This window comes from Sorghum bicolor, chromosome 7 (assembly GCF_000003195.3).
Source record: "Sorghum bicolor cultivar BTx623 chromosome 7, Sorghum_bicolor_NCBIv3, whole genome shotgun sequence".
In the NCBI taxonomy this organism is placed as follows: Eukaryota; Viridiplantae; Streptophyta; class Magnoliopsida; order Poales; family Poaceae; genus Sorghum; species Sorghum bicolor.
In genome coordinates, this window is record NC_012876.2 from 59,332,811 (window position 1) to 59,355,137 (window position 22,327).

General features: G+C 42.0%; 2 protein-coding genes across 2 annotated transcripts; both read right to left on the reverse strand.

Annotated features, from left to right (window-relative positions):
• On the reverse strand, positions 15,673–16,884 carry LOC110437312 (heterogeneous nuclear ribonucleoprotein A2 homolog 2-like). Its single transcript, XM_021465713.1, has 2 exons — positions 16,773–16,884; positions 15,673–16,109 (listed from the first exon to the last, which is right to left on the reverse strand). Exons 1-2 carry the CDS (start codon positions 16,882–16,884, stop codon positions 15,673–15,675), a joined length of 549 nt encoding a protein of 182 aa, XP_021321388.1.
• On the reverse strand, positions 18,627–21,512 carry LOC8056903 (patatin-like protein 2). The gene is made up of 5 exons (XM_021464627.1): positions 21,188–21,512; positions 20,806–20,984; positions 20,498–20,687; positions 19,462–19,623; positions 18,627–19,381 (listed from the first exon to the last, which is right to left on the reverse strand). Exons 1-5 carry the CDS (start codon positions 21,329–21,331, stop codon positions 18,851–18,853), a joined length of 1,206 nt encoding a protein of 401 aa, XP_021320302.1. The 5' UTR covers positions 21,332–21,512; the 3' UTR covers positions 18,627–18,850.

Consider the following 22,327-nt stretch of genomic DNA (forward strand, 5'->3'; position numbering starts at 1 on the left):
AATATTAAAAATATTAAGCCCCATGTGAGTATGCTCATGGCATAAAACCCATAAGTACATTCACTGTGGTGGCATAAAAATAAAATAAATATATTTCTGTCCTATAAAAATAAAATTATGATCCTACTAATGAGTAACATTTATTGAGGAGGCTCAACATGATAAAGGCTAGGTATTTATGCTAACACTTAACCAGTTCCACAAAGCTTTGTTGTCTATTTGAGCTCCACAGAATTCAAGGATCAAAGAAGACTAGCAGATGGAGGACATCCTAATTGCTGACAGAGTGCTGCGGACATTCAAATACACCTCCGCTACCTGCTAGCTACATCACAAGGAATTACGTCAAAATCCAGCTTGGGGAGAGCACCCCCATTTATCCAGCTAAGTGTTCTACTCACGTTTATAGTTTACTTAAATAATAAAAAGATGCATAATCATAAAAACCCAAATAAAGATTTTGTGCTTGTATATATATCTTTGCTTAGTTTGCTAAATAAATAAATAAATAAAGTTTGCTATGAACCCTCATGATAAGCTCTTACATGAAAATGATGAATAGTTGCTCTGCCATGACTAGTTCTAAAAATTAAAATCTCTCTCAAGTTTAGGCATGACTGTTATTAATTAAGATTTGCTCTAAACCTGAACTTGTGGGAAGAGTACTTGATCTAAAGTCTAAGTCGTTAACGGATATGATATGGGAAGGTTGAGCTGCTGTTTATCTGTTTCTAGAGATGCTAGAATTCTGGAGAATTTTAAATCTTTAAAATGTTGCATGATGAGTTCCTGTATGATGAGAATTTAAATTCCTACCACAGTCATATATACATGCTTGCTAAACTTTGAGCCACACATTTACTTTTTACTGCTTATGAGCATTGAGTGTGGTCAAGCTGTGTAGACCCTTAGGAGCTTGTCATGTGGTTAAATCAAGATTCACTTGCACGTTCACTCATACATGCTGCTTCTACTCCGGAAGTACGCATCCACATATATCCATCCATTTCCATCTCCAGAACCACCCAAAAATATTCTACTCCTAATCAGGGAGAGAATAGCCAAAAACATTTCTGTTTTCCCTTGTGAAATAAATGCTCAAGTTATCTTGTTACTACCACTTGCTATATTATCTCATGAGATGAGTGCTCTAAAAAAAAGAAAAAAAAAGAAAAGAAAAAAAGTATACGAGGAAATAAAAAGGGGCAAGTGCCCGGAACCTCGAAAGAAAAGAAAAAGTGAGACGAGAGGTAAAAATGGACAAGTGTCCGACAGTAGAATTAGGGGTACAAGATACCCACCTGAGAGAAAAGAAAAAATAAAATATAGAGCCTCTCATTCTCCTCAAAAAGTTTCAAAAGAGCAAGAAAGTTATGTATCCCCTCAAAAGAGCATAAGTAGAATTAGACTTTCACCATCATTATCACCATCATCACCATACACCATTCATTCGCCACACATGCACATCTTGATTTGACTTATTGACTTGTTCTTCTGGATCCATGGCTTGACTATGCAATAAATGTCTTGTAAGTATGTATTAGCTGTCTCCCACCTATGAGCTCCAGATATCAAAACCTTATTAGAGTAGGGTGAGAGAGAAGGCAATACCACTATGCCTCATACCAAAAATACCACATACTTTGAGAGAAGGCATATACCATTACTGCCTTGGTAAGGATCCAGAAATACCACAAAAGAGAGACTAGAGAGAGTCATACAAGGAATCTCTGAGTTTTATTTGAAAATCTACAAAAACTCCAGAGCTATAGTTAATCGAAGAACAAGAGACATGGCGCTTGACTAGACCGTTCTATCTTTTAACTGCTCAAGACACAAGTGACGGTTACAAGCCCCATGGTGAAAGGTAAATGAGTAAGTTTTAAGTCTTAACAGTTTACTCTAACCAGAGATGAGATCTTGTTTAAATGCATGTGTATCTTTAAGGCATGAAACCACTGCAGAAACTCTTGAGTTCATCTTTGCTCAGGGACGAGCAAAGGTTAAGCTTGGGGGAGCTTGTTGACGGTCCTTAATGCTCACAATTAACCATCAACTAATCATAGAAAAGGATCTAAATGCAAGCAACACCTAGACTTAGGGTTTTATCTGACAGAATTCCACGAGTTTTGGTGTTTGTCTATTTCTGCAGGGGGTTATCAGGAAATACGGAAGAAAGGCTCACACGTCGGGTTTACATAGAGATATTAACGTGCTGCGCAATTTTCTACCATCTAGAAGACTCCAGAAGCCACGGGAAGGAAGCGGAGGCCGAGAGGACTCAGGGACAGGGCGCCCGCCCACCTTTCCTGGGCGCCCGCCCTCAGCCAGAGTCCAATCAGGACTCTCTTTCGGGATATTGCTCCACCGACCTAAAGGATCAAGGAAAACCACACGATCAATGTCGGTTTGATCCAACGGCCCAGATTCACTTGAAGGGACTATAAAACCAGACCCCCCTGGCCCCTGGAGATCATACCTCTTCTACAGAATCAAAGTTAGGGTTTCAATTCTTCATCCAAGTAGAGAGGATCCCTCTAGTTCTTCTAGTTCTACCTCTAGTTCATCTAGATCTAGTTCTAGTTCATCTAGTTCTAGTTCTAGTTCCTCTAGTTCTAGTTCTAGTTAGTTCTAGTTGTAATCTAGAAAATAGGGAGAGAGAAGAGGAGAGCGGAGGAGGAGGAGTCGGATCTGTCGGATCTTCCTCAACATTGTACTTTTGCAGCATCTAGTTCGTTCTTCATCGTTCTCCAGGTTCTTCAATTCATAACTCCTGAGTTCTCTAATTACTTTTATTTACATTCAAGTTATTTATTGGATTCCCGCTTGCATCAAGTGCTCTAATCTTTGAAACATTAGAGTAGTAATTAATAGATTAGACGTGGTGTTTAGTCTTGCAATTACCTGGAATTGCACCCAATCCTGCGGATTGTTGTGGTAGCCTTAGGGTAGTGACAGCCCTAACGGTCGACGTATTCCACCTCGTTCGGATCGGTGTTTGTAGGACCGTAGTCAGACCTTCCTAGCCCCCTTCTCATCTCTTTCTGTGGTTAGTGCTCTGATGTCCCGAAATAGATAATCTTGAAGTAAATCTTGATTCTTAGATCAACTAGAGAACTCTCAGGAAACTTCCTCTCTTCCCACCAAAAATATTCATATAGTTATCCTTGGGCGATCTTGGATCTTAATTAGTACACTCACGTTCTCTGTGGAAAATCGATACTCTGGAATACTCCCGGGTGAAAGCTACATCGGTATCCGTGCGCTTGCGGATTTTTCTATTTGCGTTTAAAATACCCAACACCGAGCTTGGATGGTGATGCAAGTGAGACACAGAAGATTTATATTGGTTCGGGCCAAGAATGTCCTACGTCCAGTGTGATCGGGGGTTTTGTATAACCTTGCACCCAAAGGTGCTTGCAGTAGGGGGTACAAGTAGGTTGCGAGAGAGGGCTAAGTCCCAGGTCTCGGCTTAGTGGTGGACAGAGTGCTGGTCGCTGCTCTGTGGAAGAGTGTGTTGGGCGTGTCTCCCTTTAGCTATGAGCCCTGGCTCCCCTTTTATAGCCTCAAGGGGAGACAGAGATTTACATGGGTAGATGGGTAGATTTCCCTGAGTGGAAGAGTTACAGCCCCGACCCTGTTGAAGCCTGTCCATCTTGTCCTTGAGGGATGGCCACTTCTGTGGAGGTTTACCGAGCCCTGTAGAAGTCATGGGGGTCGGATCGCCGGTACTGCTGATCATCCCGTCAATAGTGGGAAAAGACCTCAAATAGTGGTGCTGATCAACCTCCCCATTCCCTTTCTACTGTGAGGCAGTACGCCACAGTGAAAGAGGTAAGGGCACACAGTGAAAAAAGGTGAAGCTGCAGTGCCCAGGGCGGTTGGAACAGTCGCCACCCTGCCCTGCTGCAGTATGGGAGTCATCGCGCTTGTCACGTCGCGGGTACGGGCGCCGTGTGGTCGAAGTCTTACTGTCCTGGTGGATCGGGATCCGGCGCCCGAGCCCAGAAGGGGTCGGGCGAGGCGGTGTCTGCGTCCGAGGCCCTGAGGGGTCGGGCGAGTCGGAACTTGCGTCCGAGGCCCTGAGGGGTCGGGCGAGTCGGAATTGGCGTCCGAGGCCCTGAGGGGTCGGGTGAGTCGGAACTGGCGTCCGAGGCCCTGAGGGGTCGGGCGAGTTGGAACTGGCGTCCGAGGCCCTGAGGATCAGATGAGCTGGGGCCCGTGCCCCGGTGCTTGTGGTTAACTTGCTTTGTCCTTTGCGTTTTTTATTGCTCTGATTTGGGTATCCCTTTTTATGGTACCCAACAATAGTGAAGGAGGTTAGAACCGCAATTTGCCTGGATGTTGTTGATGAAAGTTATAGTCCAGGCACATGGGTTATGGCATGTGTTGAATACTGGCACCACATACGTGGTGGACGATAGGATGGCAATGGTGGCCATCCTTCGAGTGATGCCAATAGACACTACTCTAGATCTATTGATAACTGCCAAGTCTAAACACAACATTACTAAAATCAGACCCTACAGAGGATAATTGGTACTGATAGACTTGTCTTTTTAGACAACACAGTGATAGGAAGATATCATTGTTAGGCTAAGACAAGACCGGACAACGATAGAATTAGGGTCATTGTTGGATCAAGTCTCTACCCAACAGTGGAAGTGTGATACAATGGGCTAGATCAGACATCTTTCTCTACCTACATATTAAAAACACTATCGAGCTTAGGCTCCCACTTTTTAGGGCATTGAAGCTCAAAAGGTTCAAACTGACCTGACAGAAGTGAAAATTTATAGGTGGACTTGGTCTTCAAAATTTGGCCTAATGCTAGGCTTCAGGCAGGCTCAGGTCATGAGATTTCCTACCATGCTTTTTAAAGCCTAGCCGAAAGCTAAACCCTAAACCTACTATTTAAATTGGTATATATTTTACTTCAAACTCTACCATCAATCTTGAGCATAGTGGCATAAGTTTAAATGGTCGTTTATGTCATTGTCATAATTAAGAGTGCATTCTATATGCACAAAGAGTTGGGATTTGCACAAGTGAGGGTTTTCATGATCATTTTAATTTGGCTGATTATCGACCTTCTGCTTTGACTAGTTTGTAGGCTCGATTCTTGAGTGTTATGGGACCCTTGGAACATGGTAAAAAGTGTTAAACCATGGCTTAAACTCCCAACACCTATCTCTATTGTTCCAAACCCCAAAACATCTATTTTCTAGCCTCTTTTGGTGACTTTTTTGAGAATCATTAGAGATGATTTTTGTGGTGATCTTCCTCACTTCCTAGGTGCAATGAGGTCTAAACATGCTTAGACTTTGCCTCCATCTGAAATCCCACGAGCATCCTTAAAACCTTCTTCACTATTGTGAAAACCCAATTTGAGAGCTTAAATTTAAATATGATGGCCAAGCTTTGAGCTTATATGATGGCCAAGCTTTGAGCTTTTGGCCAAAAACCCGACGGTTCAAGGCGGGAACCAGGGGTCGGGCAGCAAGCACCCGGCCCTGGGGGAAACCCACCGTCCACCGCAACCTAGTGTGTGGAAGACTCGTACTGCAGCACTGTCCCATCATACAAGAACAGGCGTAACCCACGCCACCCAAGGCTGTGTCGGGCAACATTTAAGAGCGCACACGAAGACCATGAGTGGCTTGGCACTGTGCCACCAAGAGTAGTGTACAACACCAATCGGGCGTGATGTAGGCTGCGCCACATGGCGCAGCAGTACAACACGCATTGCCCAGACAAACGGCACGCCACTATTACCACAACAGTGAAGGTACGGTGACGCGGAGCCAATCTTGTTCTCAACGACCGGGTTGACGGGTCCCATCGGCAGAGGAAGAAAGGGGGCACTGTCACGGAGGCTCCTTCCTCTAGGCACCTCGTCTATTTTTCCCTCTTCTGCTCCCTTCCCCCTATCGTGTCTCCCAAGGATCCTTCCTTGAACTATAAAAGGGGGGACTTGGGACCCTTCTAGGGTAAGCTCTCTGGACTTCTCCAAGTTTAACAACATATAGCTCCGACCACACGCAGCAAGAGACTTGGGAGCTCTCTCTCTCTCTCTCTCTCTCTCTCTCTCTCTCTCCCATTTGTAACCCCTACATAAACTAATCAAATAGCGGGTAGCACAATAGCGTCGCGACTAGGGATGTTCTGCCCGAACCAGCATAATTCCTTGTGCCCACCTTAGTTAATCATCCGACCCTAAACATGCAGTCATACGAAGTTACTAGCCGGTGGTTTCTAAAACTGACAGTATCACAAGCGGATATAGATATTACAAAACATTGTATGAACGGCACGCCATTGTTGCCACAACAGTGAAGGTACGGTGACGCGGGCGACCAATCTCGTTCTCAACGACTGGGTTGACGGGTCCCATCGGCAGAGGAAGAAAGGGGGCACCGTCACGGAGGCTCCTTCCTCTGGGCACCTCGTCTATTTTCCCCTCTTCTGCTCCATTCCCCCTATCATGTCTCCCAAGGATCCTCCCTTGAACTATAAAAGGAAGGACTTGGAACCCTTCTAGGGTAAGCTCTCTGGACTTCTCCAAGTTCACAACACATGGCTCCGACCGCACGCAACACAGAGACTTGGGAGCTCTCTCTCTCTCTCTCTCTTTCTCTCTTTCTCTCTCTCTCCCATTTGTAACCCCTACATAAACTAGTCAAACAGCGGGTAGCACAACAGCGCCGCGTGTGGAGTAGGGACATTCTGCCCGAACCAGCATAATTCCTTGTGCCCACTTTAGTTAATCATCCGAGCCTAAACACGCAATCGTACGAAGTTACTAGCCGGTGGCTTCATAACACCGACAGTGTCACAAGCGGATATAGATATTACAAAACATTGTATGTATGTTGTGTTAGAAATAAACAAAGAGAGAGCGCTAAGGAGAAGTAATTTTGTTAGCAATAGATTTTTTTGAGGGGAAGTTATATAGATAATATATATAAACAAGAACTAAAATGTTTATATCTTTTATTAAGATTCAAGCCCACGAATTGATACACTAATTAAATTATAGGCTCATTAAGTGGCGAAGGCATAAGAAAGGCCCCAAATTTTGAGGGGCCCCAGTTTTCATCACTGCAGCCCATCATGGCTAATATTCCCTAGCCCAATTCAGCAAAATTTCCATCACGTGGGCCTTCGCGCTCGTTTCTGGCCGTGCTGCGACTGTACAGCATCTCGGTGAGGACGGCAGCCGTACAGGCCCCAGGGCGGCGAGTCCACCTACTGTGATCTCTCCATTCGCTCCTTCATCAGTGATTCAGTTCATCAGTTCATCTTGATCCTTGTCGTCGTGTTCATCCTCTGATGAATCAATCGCCGTGTATCCATGCCGTTGTGGACGCAGGACATTAATCGTCACGTCCCAAGCAGAGTGGTAGGCGCGGCTGCATTTGCGTACACAACTGTCGGCAAAGGTAACAAGGTAATTTATTAATGGTAAAAAAACAAGGCAATTTATTTTCCTTTAATCTTTTCAAATCATTCATAAGAACTAGCTTGTTTGTTATTTATTAATGTTGATTCACATCTCTCTCATGGCACCCGCAATGGTTAGAGTCAGCTACGAGCTCTAAGCCAACTTCTCAAATAATACTAACTTTTAGCATATAACTTTTAATAAAAATAACCCTACATGGCCACATAAGCTTGAAATGTGTGTAAGAGTTTATTTCTTTATTAAGAGCTAGCTTTTCTCATTATGAGAAAAATTCTTAGAAAAAATCTCTCAATACAGTTTGTTCTTGGAATATGATTCGAATTCTAGTCCGAGTCTTGCGTACTCCTTAGCCTGCGCTTCGAATTACGTTAATTAGTAGATTGTTTTCGTATTGGACTGTAGTTTGTCTGCCTTATATATACTTCTTGTACGTTGCACGGGAGTGCGAGACGACTCATTGGATTCTATATGTTTTCTAAACTCTCCTCATACAGTAAAGATTGTTGGTTGGTACCTCTAGTTTTTTCTAAGGATTTGTTATGTAAAAATTTGTGTCTCGTGTTTAGTTCGATTTGTATTATTTGCTAACCATACATGTACAACAACTGGTCTTGATGTCTGGTTCATTCAAGCTATACCTTATGAATCTAGTTACCAAAGAATTTAATTCAACTTAGAAAGTTACTATACATAGGTTTTTATTAGAAAAGAGGAGTTTCCTCTGATGATAATTAGATATTTGATCAGCACTTCTCCTATATTTTAGGTTTCTGTATTTTAAGATGATTTTCGACAACATTTTTGCGTACAAGTAAATTATCACTTTTATGATTTATTATTTGTCTTTGTGTCATAACATATTAAATTTTTGTTCTTGTCTAGCTATAAAATAATTGTTCTTAAATTATTTTTGTCCTAACACATCTTAGATTTTGTCAGGTTTTTGGTTCTGCCTAACGAATTTATTATTCTCAGAACCAATAACTGTAGATTATGAGTCTATTCGTTTGAGCTTATCCGTCGAATCTGCTAGCCATTTAGCAGTATTTTCTCTCACAATAAATCAGAGAACGGTACTTTCAGCTATAACTTTTTAGACAAGTGAACAGGCGAATTTGTAACGAACTAAAACTGTAATTTCAATATAAAATATATGTAGTAGCTATCACTTGAAAGAAAACTAAAGTTCAGCCATTTGAATTTTTTTAAAAAAATCCCTTTGATCAGGGCTCTGCAGTTGATAACTAGACACCTGATCATTGAAGATTTCACTTCAAGTAGTAAGACTCTAAAGTTGAATAACTATATACTATTCTTGATATTATACCGTTGTAGTAATACTCCATTTATCATAAAAAGGAAAGATCATATAGGTTTGGTTGAAATAGTTAGCACTTTGCTAACTTTCCTGTTTTTTGTTTAAGGTTAATGAAGTGCTGGGAAGCAACGCTCGACGGTTTAGTTAAAAAAACTATGAAAAATTTAACCAAATTCATATAGACAAAAATATCATTATTTATAACACTAAATTGATTATACTATGAAATTATATTACATGACAAATTAAATGATACTAATTTGGTATCATAAATATCAATCTATTTTTTTATACATTATATCAAACTTACAACAGTTTAATTTTGACTAAACATATAAGGGCACTCAGGGCACTCACAATGCAAGACTCTATCACAGAGTCCAAGACACTTAATTACATATTATTTATGATATTTTGCTGATGTGGCAGCATATTTATTGAAGAAAGAGGTAGAAAAAATAAGACTCCAAGTCTTATTTAGACTCCAAGTCCACATTATTCGAGGTAATAAATAACTTTAGACTCTATGATAAAGTCTACATTGTGAGTGCCCTCACAATGCAAGACTCTATCACAGAGTCCAAGACAATTAATTACATATTATTTATGGTATTTTGCTGATGTTGCAGCATATTTATTGAAGAAAGAGGTAGAAAAAATAAGACTCCAAGTCTTATTTAGACTCTAAGTCTACATTGTTAGAGGTAATAAATAACTTTGGATTCTATTGCATTGTGAGTGTTCTAAGGTCCTTTTTAACGAACGGGTATATTATGCCATATATGTTATTTTGTCATTCTATTTTTTTTTTCCTTACCGTGCTAGGTCCTATTTTAAAGTTTGGCACATGGCCTCGGTTGCTGGGGCGGCCTGTTAAATCAATCCACGCCACATTTTCGCCGGATACGTATCTTTGCTTTAAAAAAAACAAAGAGAACTGATGCACAGGACATGAATCAACCATATAAATTAAACTCTGAACTTAACTCTTTATATATGTCACAATTCAACGTTGATAAACCGTCACAGATGATAGAATTTTATGATATTTTTTTCAAACGTCACCAATAAACCGTCATGTAATAAAGTCTTATTTCGTGTAGTGAACTTATCTTTGACTTCTCCTTCACATTTGCTTTGTTTTAGTTTTTCACGCTACCGTGTAGCTACCACTTCAAACTAAGAATGGACAATACATGAGTAGCTTTCCACAGATCAGGATGTAATCACCTGGGTCAAGATTTGCATAGTAATAGGATTAGTCCACATTCCAGGATCGATAGCGTGAACGTGAGATTGTAGATTTTTTTGGATAATGGATGAAACATCCGGCTTCATCTATCCAAAGATAGAATCAGACCAATTATTACAAAACTTTCACAAAGGGCAAAAGTAAAAGCTGCGACAGAATTGCAGCCCACAATAAGGAAAAGAAAACATTCGAAGTAAAGTTTGAAACTAAGCATGACCAATGTAGCTTGACGATAACCACCCATTGGAACTAAAAAAATGCAAGGCCGACGTTTCTAGGACCTGCCCCACGAGATTTAACTGCTCCCGTTGATCGTCATGCCGCTGCAAGTGTGCCCCCTGTCGAAGCCAGTGTGTTCCCCTGAAGAGTACCTGCAAGAAAGATTTTGGTCTGCATCTGTCAAAAACCACTTCGTTTCGGGTTATCCAAATTGCCCAATAGAGCGATGCGGCTGCCGTTAATAACAATGAATTATACTTTTTAGTGCCTAATTTTGTCCATCTTAAAAACAGATCATCTATATTTGTTGGCGGTGGCAATCCAAAAATTATATGAACAGCGCGCCATAAGAATTTGGCATAAACACAATAAAAAAAGAGATGATTAATTGTTTCTGGAAAGTGACAAAAACAACAACCTCTGTCACCACTCCAGTCTAACTAAGTTATCCTTAGTTAAAACCACTTTTTTTTTGTAAATACCAAAGAAAAATTTTAATTTTCATTGGTAACTTAGTTTGCCAGATATCTTGTGACACCCGAACCCCATTGTTAATCAACGCAGCATACATAGACTTAACTGTAAAGATCCCAGACGCATTCAACCCCAAGACAAATACATCCTTCTGGTCTACCAAGTGAAGATCCTGTACAGACGCTACAATTCTGTGCCAAGCCAATAGGTTTGCACCCACTAGATTTCGTCTAAAAGAAATATTAAATGGAGTTGAACCGAGCACTTGTGCAACAGAATCATCCTTTCTCCGTACAATATTAAACAATGAAGAAAAATTATCCTTAAGGGGTTTATTTCCCAACCAAGTATCACTCCAGAACCTGGTTTGAGATCCATCTTTAATCTTAAATGAGCCAAGTTCCAAAAAAGAATCTTTGACATTCATTAGGCTTTTCCAAAAATGCGAATCCAATGGTTAATTTTTTAACATAACTTTCTAAAGTCTTATTTTTAATATACTTTTCTCTTAATAATTCCTGCCACATGACGTCCTCGTTCAAGAATTTGAATAACCACTTACTTAATAAACACTTATTTTGCGTATCCAGATTTTGAATGCCAACCCCACCTTGACTCTTTGGCTGACATAACACCTCCCACTTTGCCAACCTATATTTTCTTTTATGCTGATCATTTTGCCAATAGAATCGAGATCTGAAGCAATCTATTTTTTCTAACACACCACGTGGAACTTCGAAAAACAACATCATAAACATCGGTAAACTAGACAGCACCGAGTTTATAAGAACCAGTCGCCCTCCTACAGATAACATTTTCCCTTTCCAGCCACTCAGTCTCTTCTCAATTCTATCTTCGATAATCTTCCAATCATTATTATTTAACTTTCTAGTGTTCATAGGAAGTCCCAGATAATGGAATGGGTAATTACCGACCACACAACCAAACAGTTGCGAATAGAACTCCTCGTATTCTTTTGCTTCACCAAAGCAAAAGATTTCACTTTTATGAAAGTTTATCTTTAGGCCCGATAATTGCTCAAAGGTTGTCAATAACAGTTTCATATTGACTGCCTTCTCAATATCATGGCTCATAAAGATGACTGTGTCATCCGCATACTGAAGGATTGACAAACCATCCTCGATTAAATCAGGAATAACCCCCTCGACCTGACCTTCCTCTTTCGCTCTGGCAATTAGAATGGCTAACATGTCGACTACTATATTAAATAGTATAGGCGACATAGGATCACCTTGTCTAAGGCCTTTTTTGGTCTGGAAGTAAGACCCTAATTGATCATTCACCTTAATGTTAACATTGCCCCCTTCAGTAAATCTCTGTACCCACTGACACCATTTTTGTGAAAAACCTTTCATTCTTAAAGTTTGTTGTAAAAAACTCCATTTAATCTTATCATAGGCTTTTTCAAAGTCTATTTTGAAAATCACGCCATTCTTCTTTTTTGAGTGTAGCTCGTGTATTGTTTCATGCAAAATTACCGCTCCCTCCATAATATTTCTTCCTCGCAGAAAGGCTGTCTGAGTAGGTCTAATTATTTTCTGAGCTATGGAAGTCAATCTGTTGGTTGCGACTTTAGTGAAGATTTTGAAAGATACATTCGTAAACAAATAGGTCTGTATTGCTGAATGACTCTCGCATCCTTCTTTTTTGGCAACAAAATTATAGTTCCAAAATTAAGGCGATTCAAATGCAAATTACCTTGATGGAATTCCGAGAACAAAGCCATCAGATCATCCTTTATAACAGACCAGAAAACCTGATAAAACTCTGGAGGAAAGCCATCTGGCCAGGCGCCTTATTATGTTCCATCTGGAAAATCGCAACCCGCACTTCTTCTTCCAAAAAAGGTTGGGTTAAAAACTCATTTTCCAGTTCAGAGACTTGTGGAATATCACCGGTTTGAGTCTCATCCAGCTCGATCGGAGTGATCTCTGGTGGACCAAACAAATTCTTATAATAACCAGTAATATGCGCTTTTAGTTGTGCATCACCAGTTATTAAATTAACCCCATCCTCCAACTGAAAAATTCGAGTTTTTCGATGCCTGCCATTAGCCAGTAAATGATAATATTTTGTGTTTGCATCTCCTTCTAGAAGGTGTTTTAATTTTGCTCTTTGGTACCACTTTATCTCCTCTTCCCTCAACAGCTCATACAATCGTTCGTTGAGTACATGTTTTAAATCCACCTCCTGCTGAGTAAGGAGCATTATTTCTGCCTTTTTATCGAGGGCATCTAGTTTATTCAGAATTGTTTCTTTTTCCTTTTTATACACGCCACTGACATTTCTTGCCCATCCTCTTAGATATTGACGAAGCCTGCTTATTTTGGCTTGCCACCGTTCTATAGGTGAGCCACTGACTATTGTACTTTGCCACACATCCTTAACCATCTCACAAAATCCTTCCCTCAGCAACCAACCCAATTCTAATTTGAATTGAGGCTGATAATTTGAGGACGGATTATTTGTAGAAAATAGCAGGGGTGTGTGATCCGAAATTTCCCTAGTCAGTGCTTGAACAGTGGTATGCGGAAACTTAGATTCAAAATCTGTACAAACTAGAACTCTATCTAATCTCTCAAAAGTCTGAATTGGTAAATTATTTGCCCAAGTGAAATTACGCCCGGACATCTCAATCTCTCTCAAGTTTAAAGAGTCAATCACCGCATTGAATAAAAAGGGCCACCTATTATTAAAATTAGCATTATTTTTCTCTTGTGGTCGCCATATGATATTAAAGTCGCCCCCTATAATTATAGGTAAAGCTTCCTTAGAACATACATTGACTATTTCAGATAAGAACAGAGATTTATATTCTACTTGCGCCGGGCCATAGACTGAAATCAAATTAAACTTAAAGTCATGCTCTCTCCGCCTGATCTTAAAGCGAACAAAAAAATCTCCTTCCTCAATCTCCCCTATATCAAAGTTAAGAAGATTAATACCTAGTAACATACCCCCAGACCGTCCCCGCGGAGCCATACAATGCCATAAATAATCTCTGCCAGCACAGATATTATTTAAAGTGGATTGTGGAAAATTTGCTCTACCAGTTTCTGACAAGGCAATGAAATCTAGGTTCTTCTCTTTTGTTAACTCATTCAAAAATCTATACTTTTTACAGTCCGCAAATCCATTACAATTCCAAAAAATACCCTTCATTGCGACCGACTTTGTGATTTGCGATTCTTCTTCCTAGAGCCTTTTACAGATGATAAGGGGGTTTGAAGACCCTTAGGGTCACAACCTCCATCACCTAAACCCTCTGCTATCTCCGAGCAAATTAAATTAAGTGCATCCAAATCCAGAGAATCTTCGAAAGAACAAGCTGAAGCATCGTCCAAAATCTCTTTATTCGAAGTATCAATTGTTTTAAATTCAGCTATACGTTGTAATTCTAAATTTCTTAAATTTTCTAATGAATTATGAATCTGAGCAGTATCATCCCCTAACCGAACCCCTATAGAATTGACTGAAAGTAAAAGACTAGTGTCATCCCGGGAAATAAAAGAAAGTGTAAGGGGATTTTTACCTTTATCATTAGCGATCTCCAGGTTGTGGCGCGCTTTCAACTTTGTTGCCTTCTCTACCGAGTCTTGATTTGAAGTTGCGGCCGTCCTCTTACTTGACCTCACAGGAGACACTGTCCCACCTTTCTGGCCTTTCAGCTTGTTAAGCTTGGCAGAGTCATTATTTGGGTTCAAAAGCTTGGCATTCCAAACACCAGTTGGCTCGGCGGTCATCAATATCACTGGATTTGGTTCTTCAGGCTTACTGTTATTTTTTGCAGCTTCAACAGAGGGGCTATCCTGCTGACTTGTTCCACCAATACCAGCCTTCTTTGTAGGATGTGGTGCCTGATCCGCTTTTTTTATCTATGTCCATCGGTTTGTCACCATTTCCCTCCTCTTTAGGGTCATCATCATTAGGATCATCATCCTCATTAGGCTCTTCATCTTCCAATTTAGAATCAAGATCAAGCAAGATTGGCTCACCCTCAGGCGCCTCCTGCTCCACCCCAAAATGCAACTGGTAGATAAATTCCCCAATGACCACATCTACAAAAGCTGGAATTAGAGCAGAATCTATCACTGCTACTCTCATTCTTGATCTCCCATTTTTTTTGTAAACTTAATGTCTACAGATTTGGGTACACCTAGAATTGAGGCAATTGCCCAAATAATGGGAAATTCCCTAAATTCACTAGGAAGTCCCCGAAACTGTACCCAAACTTTCTCAATCTCGTACTTGTAAACATCCTCTTCTGAGCTTTTCTCAAATTGAATTTTTCCTTCGAAAGACTTTGTCACCATAGGGCCCCAATTGACCACAGTGTCAAGCCAAACAGTGGAGGGGAAATTAGTGGTGAAGGCATCTTTTCCTTTCTCCTCAATCTCCCATTTGAACTTTCCTGGTAGTAGTTTTTCCAGTTCCACTGCTAACATTCCAGCAGTAATGGAACCTGCCAATACACGTACCACTGCGGATTTCTCTTCCACTTTATCTTTTTGAAACTCAGAAAAAACAGGGATATAATAAAATCCAAGCCCCTCCACAGCATAGCCATAAGGAAGAGCAGATAAATTAGTCTTTTTTTGCATAAGAACAAGTTTTCGCGACATGCTCTCTGCAGCAAAAATGACAAGAAAGAACTGCTGTGCACTCATGACTTGTGTGCCCTTTAATGAGACACCTGAAACAGAAAGGCTTGCCCTTGCTCTTTTTAATACCCTTGGATCACTCTGGTAAATCAACATTCATTGGCTCATTGTCAGGATTATGTGGGACAGTGTCTTTTGGTACCTCAGCTGTTGTCTTGTTTTCAACCGGACAATGCGGTGAAAGTTCCAGCTTGCTCCCCTGCTTGTGTAGCCCAGCGGGAGGGGCCTGGTGAAGCTCCTGGCCAGCCGAGGGGTGGCCGGGCTAGGGATCGCCGAGCACTGCTGAGCCAAGATGGTTATCGGCTGTAACAGCGATGGGGACACCTCCTGTGGCAGACTTGGTACCCGTTGCAGGCACCGTGGAGTGCTGTTGCTGGGCACCCAAGTTATGCCTCATCTGGTCAGCGATGTGGGCTCCGGTGCCGTAGTTCCCTCCCCCCATCGGAGTTGGGTTTGGGGTCGCCTGCTGTTGGAATTGTTGACCTCCATATCCTGCACCTCGGCCACGCTTGCCACCATAGCCGCCATAGTATGGACGACAGCCACGATTAGCACCGTGAAAACCTTGGTACCCATAGTTGTTCTGGCTGCCATAACCACCATAGCCACCATAGCCGCTACGACCTCCACCGAAGTTGCTTCCACGGCCACGATTATGGGGAAAAGACCCATAGCCACGGCCGCCTCTCCCTGCAAAACCTGGATCAAACCCCGGATTGAAACCAGGATTAAACCCCGGGCCTCCCCTTCCGCCTCCTTGCTGCCCGAACCCGCCACCATTAGCGCCCCCTTGCGCCGCCATCCCTTTTCCTTTCACTACTTCGGCAAAGGAACGCCGACGTGGGGAGGGAGCAGTCGGCGGCGACAGACTTGGTTTACGGCTGCGACGTGATGCAGTACGAAGAAAAAGAGAACACAAACCCTTTGTGGGCCTATAGAATTTGCCAGGCCTAAATTGATACCGGTTAAATTTGTCAAGTTCGCGAGATTTATTTGGAACCGAATCTATCGCCGAAAAAAATTCTTCGTTGCACACGGTGGTGTTCACCGTAAGTGGGGCTGGAGCTAATGGAGGAAACGGATCCTGATTCCTGAAATCTCGCCCTTGTTGTTTTTCAAAGTTTTTTGAAAAAGTTGACATTGAATCTCTAACAACGCTGCCCAGCTCGGGACTTACCGCCGGCGAAAGTGAAACCGACGATCGCCCATAAGAAGCCTTGGCAAAAAAGTCTCCCAGCGTTTTGGGAGGTGAAATGCGGGGCGGCGGTAGCGGCCCTTGCCAAGGAACTCCACCAGTAATCTTCCGGTTCACTAAATTAGAAACGATCGAGTGTGCAGACTTGAGTTTATCGGAAGTGTTACCTGCGTTCAGAGCATCTTCCGCTGCGATGAGCTCATCAATGGAGTACCCTGCTTCAAGCGCCAGCTGCACGAACTCGGGAGTAGAAGGATCCTCGTCCTCGGAATCATCCATTGCATCAGAAAGTGGCCCAAAACTTTGAGTGGATTGGTTGCGCTGCATGAATTGGCTTTGGCCGCTGGGTCACCGCCGTAACCATCTCCACGCACTGAGATAGTTCTTCGTGGCCACGCTTGACCAGCAGATCAGCATCTGGACCATCTTCTTCCACCACCAAGTTCGACGGAATCACCATCTCCGAACGTTTTGTATATAGCCACACACTAAAAACACAGAGTGGTGATGACTGGGTTGCTTCATTCCATGGGCTGTTTTTAAACATACATAAAATTTGTAACATATTCAACTTGAACGGACTTACCGGGTTTTATGTTCTGGTATTATAAATTTTTTGGCCACCCTCGAAATTACTGACGCAAAATTCAGCTGAACTGCCAAAAAAATAGACTTGAACATGGAATTTGATTTTTTTCTAAAAATTTTAGATGTAATAAAATTTTAGCATGATTTATGACTACGCATCTATTGAATAGAAGAATATGCAATACAAAGAATACGAAATATAAGTTCAGAGACGTAATACGGAATATCATATCTCAATTTTGGTCACCCTAAAATTACCGAAATTCAAAAAAAAATATGGATTAGTTTTCACCGAATTTTTTATCCCTGCTTATAGGTGTTCGTGGTCCCGCATAGCTCCTACAAATGTAATGACGTTGCTTGTTTAAGCACAGAGGAATATTGGGCAAGCGACCTTTAGAATGCTATCCGTTAATTAATTAAGTGATTAAGTGACCAATGTATTGCTGATTATCCTATGGGAGATGACGACTTAAAATAATACCAGCTCAGGTCAGATCCATATCTGAATGAAACCTAAAAATGTCAACACTCAATAGAGAGTTAGGCACGTTATTTAACGTTGTTGGTGTTGAGATTTCTTGTGGGGAAAGACTACAACTATGAACGTGTGAGCTCATGGATCTAGCGAGACGGCCCGCGCTATAGCTAGTTTTTTTATTATTATAGTAGCATTTGAATTTTTCTTATTTAAAAATATTTTTCAAATAATTTTGTTTCTTTTTAAAATTTTATTGGTTCTTCATCATGTACCCCATTGTATCTATAGAGGCACAATTTTTTTTGTAGTTATCGCCGATTATTTAGTTTAAAAATATTGGATGTCTCTCTCCTATGTTTCTTTTTCCCCATTACTAGTCATGAATGTATAATTCTGTTGATGCCAATTCAAGGTAGCCTTTAATTTTATCTTTATTCTCAATAAAATTATTGACCAAGTCTCTTATATATTGGTTAAAGCCTCTCACAAATTATTAAGTTCCTTACCCCTCTTCTTAGTTTAATTTTGGGTCACCATGTACATTCTAATGCAGATTCAAAGCTGCCTTTTTTGGCTCACCATGTACATTCTAATTTTGGCTCACCATGTGGTAAAATCTTTAATTTTTACAACTTTGGATATGGCATAATTTAATTAACATAAGCTATTATTTTTATGCACATAATATGTGCCACATGTATATATAAGTGCCCATTAACCTAAGAACGTGCTCAAACTAGCTAAATGGTTTTACAGAATGATTCTGATTCAGCAGAGAAACGTTTCTAAATATATTCTGGACTGAAACGTTCACAGGAGAATATAATCCAAGTTCCTACCAAGCGCATAGATTTTTCTACAGTTTAGTATTGGACTGAACAAACACAGATTTGAAAAAAAAAAAATGCAGCTGTGCATGGATTTAAGACCTGACAAAACAACTTTCACAATAAAACCCGTTAACTTATTTATAATATTTGATCACTGCAAACTAATAGTAATGCTACATGACAACCAAAAGCCAGGAAATGAATGGAATACAGAATGCTAGAGCATGAAAACGCAAAAGCAGCTCGAGAATGCATGTTGAAACCACGGCCCTATGATCGGCAGTTGAAGTGTTACAAAATCTGTTCTTCTTTTATTTTCCAGCATGCTGCTGTATCTGTATATGTGCTACTTCGAAAGGTTCTGGCGCCGGCGTCGCTCGTCAGAGAGCTGCTTGGCGAACTTGGCGAGCTGCTCGGCGTTCGTGCCCACGCCGGGAACGTCCACGTTCTTGCCAGTCTCTAGGTCCACCCGGGAGACGTTCTGGCCGAGAAGGTCCTTGCCAATCTGCACCAGCTTGTCCATGTTCTCCTTGGAGCAGTCGTCGATGGAGCCCGCGCTGCCCGTGAGCTGATCATACTGGATGCGCAGGTAGTTTTGGCTGGAGTGCAGGGCCCTGAAGAGGACGCAGAGGTTGATGTCGACCATGTCGGCGCTGGCGGAGTTGAACATGTCGATGATGGGAGCGTTGCCGTCCTTGATGAGCCAGTTGAAGATGCCCCACTTGGCGGCGGCCTTGGCGCTGTACCTTTGGTCCCGGTTCGACCCGCAGCCGACGGAGATCACCATGAACTTGCCGTAGTCCGTCGGCTTCACCGGGAAGAAGTCGTCGTCGCCGAGGATGATGTCCTGAGTCACCTGGCTCATCGCACACAGTGTCTGCGAATGACAAGATCAGCGAAGGCATTGGCATGAACTGCTCGCGCGCCACAAGGTGCGGTGGTCGGCTTGGTGCTTACGGGATTGTTGGCGGCGAGGCCTCCGTCGACGAGGTTGAAGGCCCTGGTCTTGCCGTCCTCGTCTTTGGTCTCGAAGTAGTGCGCCGGGAAGAAGGTCGGCGCGGCGGAGGTGCTGATCGTGATGTCCGCCAGGAGTGCATTTTTCGACGGCCGGTGCTTCAGCTGATCTCGAAAGATTCGAAACAAGGGCAATTGTCACTTGTCACTTGTCAGCACGCATGCAACGCGTTGATATTAAAAAAACACCAAAAAGATTCTTCGCTGACATTTGTGACTAGATGATAAGCATCATTAGCAGTAGTTAATGTCTTAATGATGGTGATCCGATCTGATCATATAATTAAGTAACAAAGTTGTTGATCGATCGTGGCTGGATCAAACTGAAACTAGTAGTATAGCTAGCCTCTTATAAGATCTTTTTTTTAGATTAAAGCCTCTTATAAGATATACAGAAAATACTAAGTACAGTTGGTACATATGCCATCAAATCAAAACCTGTCTTTGGTTTGCTCCCAAGTTTAAGCTACAAAGACCGGAGAGATACGACAATAGCAGACAGTGATGCATATGGAGCAAATTCGCCTGAATGGGCAACCGGGAGACGGGGGTGGGGCATGCTTAGTACAATATTTATCATACTAACTGCTCTGGCTATTCTGCTATAACGTTGGCTTGACAGACACAGACTTGTCTCATTGAAAGAGTTTTAGTCAGAAAAAAAAAACTTGGTTTGGTACGTAGGGAAGAAGTCGTCGTCGCCGAGGATGATGGCCTGAATGTGCGACCACCTACTATGATTCTCCTGTATAACTTGGTTTGGTAAAAAAAACTTGGTTTGGTACGTAGGGATCCTTCTACTCTAAAGACAAACGATTTACGTTTGGTAGGGGTGATTCTCCTCTCTGGAAACGGACCAGAGAATCACCCACCAAATGCACACTATTTCTGTTTACAGGAGAGTGACAATGCAGTACTATAGGCTATAGTAGCTGTTCACTTTCTTTGACTAACTGGTGTTTAATAATTGAATGCTTACCTCAAAGCTTGAGAAAATTGTGGGTTGCAGGAATGCGATGTCGAAGGTCGGGATGACCACATTTGTTAGCGCCTTGTCCAACCTCATGTCGCCGAGGTACTGACGAAGCAGGCTATGGAGGTACTTGCCGTCGTACTTCGGTCCCCTCACCATCCTCAGCGTGCTGGCGATCTTCGACAGGATCCAGTTCCTGCAAAACTCACCATGCATCAGCTCACCCACCATCACTAGTCACCAGCTAGCACAGAGTAAACAATGCCTCTCTTCGAAGATTTTGGCATGCAGCATGTAGTATATATGGTTGTTACTTCTGTGGGAAGATCTTGGGCGAGTGGTCGATGTAGAACTGCGCCAAATTCTTGGCGTCGAAGAGCGGCCGTCCGTTCTGGTCAGGAGCTGTGAGCATCGCCGTCAGGAGACCACCGGTGCTCGTGCCGGCAACAACGTCGAAGTAGTCGGCGATCCTAGCATCTGGTCCATCCAGTTCCTGCATGCACACGGCGGACGACATCATAACCTCATAATCAGGGCCTATCTAGACCTGCTGCATGGAGCAACAAAGAACGAACTGCGACGCGTATTAGTACATATACGGTGGCAAATGTTCGACAGGATAGTGTACAAGTGAAGAACGCTGCTTTGCTAGCTAGATGATGACTGATGAGAGCTAGCAAGGAACTTGTGGCTTACTTGGAGCTTCTCTTCGAGGAAGGCCAGGATGGTGGCGGGGATGATTCCTCTGACGCCGCCACCATCGATGCTCAGAACGGTGACGAGCTTGACCTTTTCGGGGTTCGTCTCGTGTGCGCCTTCTGCAGAACTAGGGCTTGCCATTTTTTGAGGTTTCGATAACACAAAGCAAGCTATATATGCGATTGTGAGAGTTATGAGAAGGAACACACAATGTCTTGAAGGTAATAGACTAGTAGTATACTAAGCAGCAGACCATGCATTAAGGTAAGGTCGTCTTATATAAAGACATGCAGGACTCTGGATTAACTCAAGGATGGAAGAAGCAACATTGTTGCCAACGCTGCAGGGTTATACAGGGTCAAAGTAATGCCAAAAAGCCAACTAATCTGATTAATTAAATTACTCCTCGAGATAAGCAAAGCCATCTGTTCCGTTCAACCGCCTGTAGTTAGGACGGAAGAAGAGAAATCAGTGCCAGACTGCCAGGCATCTTCAACGCGGCAAAATACTGTACCTCAAACTGTATTATAAAGAGACTAACGTGCTCAATATAGTACTATATACAGAATTAAACATAGCAAGCGACATCTCAGCGCTAACTAACAAACACCTTGCCATTTTGTACAGCTATCGGATTCAGAAATTAAACGAAGTGAGCCTAACTCAACTGGTTATGTGAGAGGTGTGGTATAATGCACCCGACCACCCAGGTTCCGTCTTGAAACCACATAATAAACTTCCTCCTAAGTTGGATCGGTTGGATCTCTTTTTTTTTTGTACAGCTGTCAGAAGCTATAGTTAAAAGGACAAAAAAATTATTTCTACCACACTTCCCTCAAATAATAATAAAAAAATACCAAATTTGAGGTACACCAGCCACAATAATTTTGAATCAACCGTTATAAGCTGTGCACTGTCTCTTATATTAATTGATGAGTCGTTGCTTGTCTCTTTAATTGTCAAGATACTCCTTGATCTTTCCTCTCTATTATAAGTGAAACAAAACATGTGTAGTTGTGTACAGTACCTAGGAAATTTATAAATCACACAAGTCATCCACGTTTGCACTAAACCCTCCCAATTTTGTTCATCATCCCTTCTACTACAAGTTAGTATCGTCTAGACATCCACCAACCG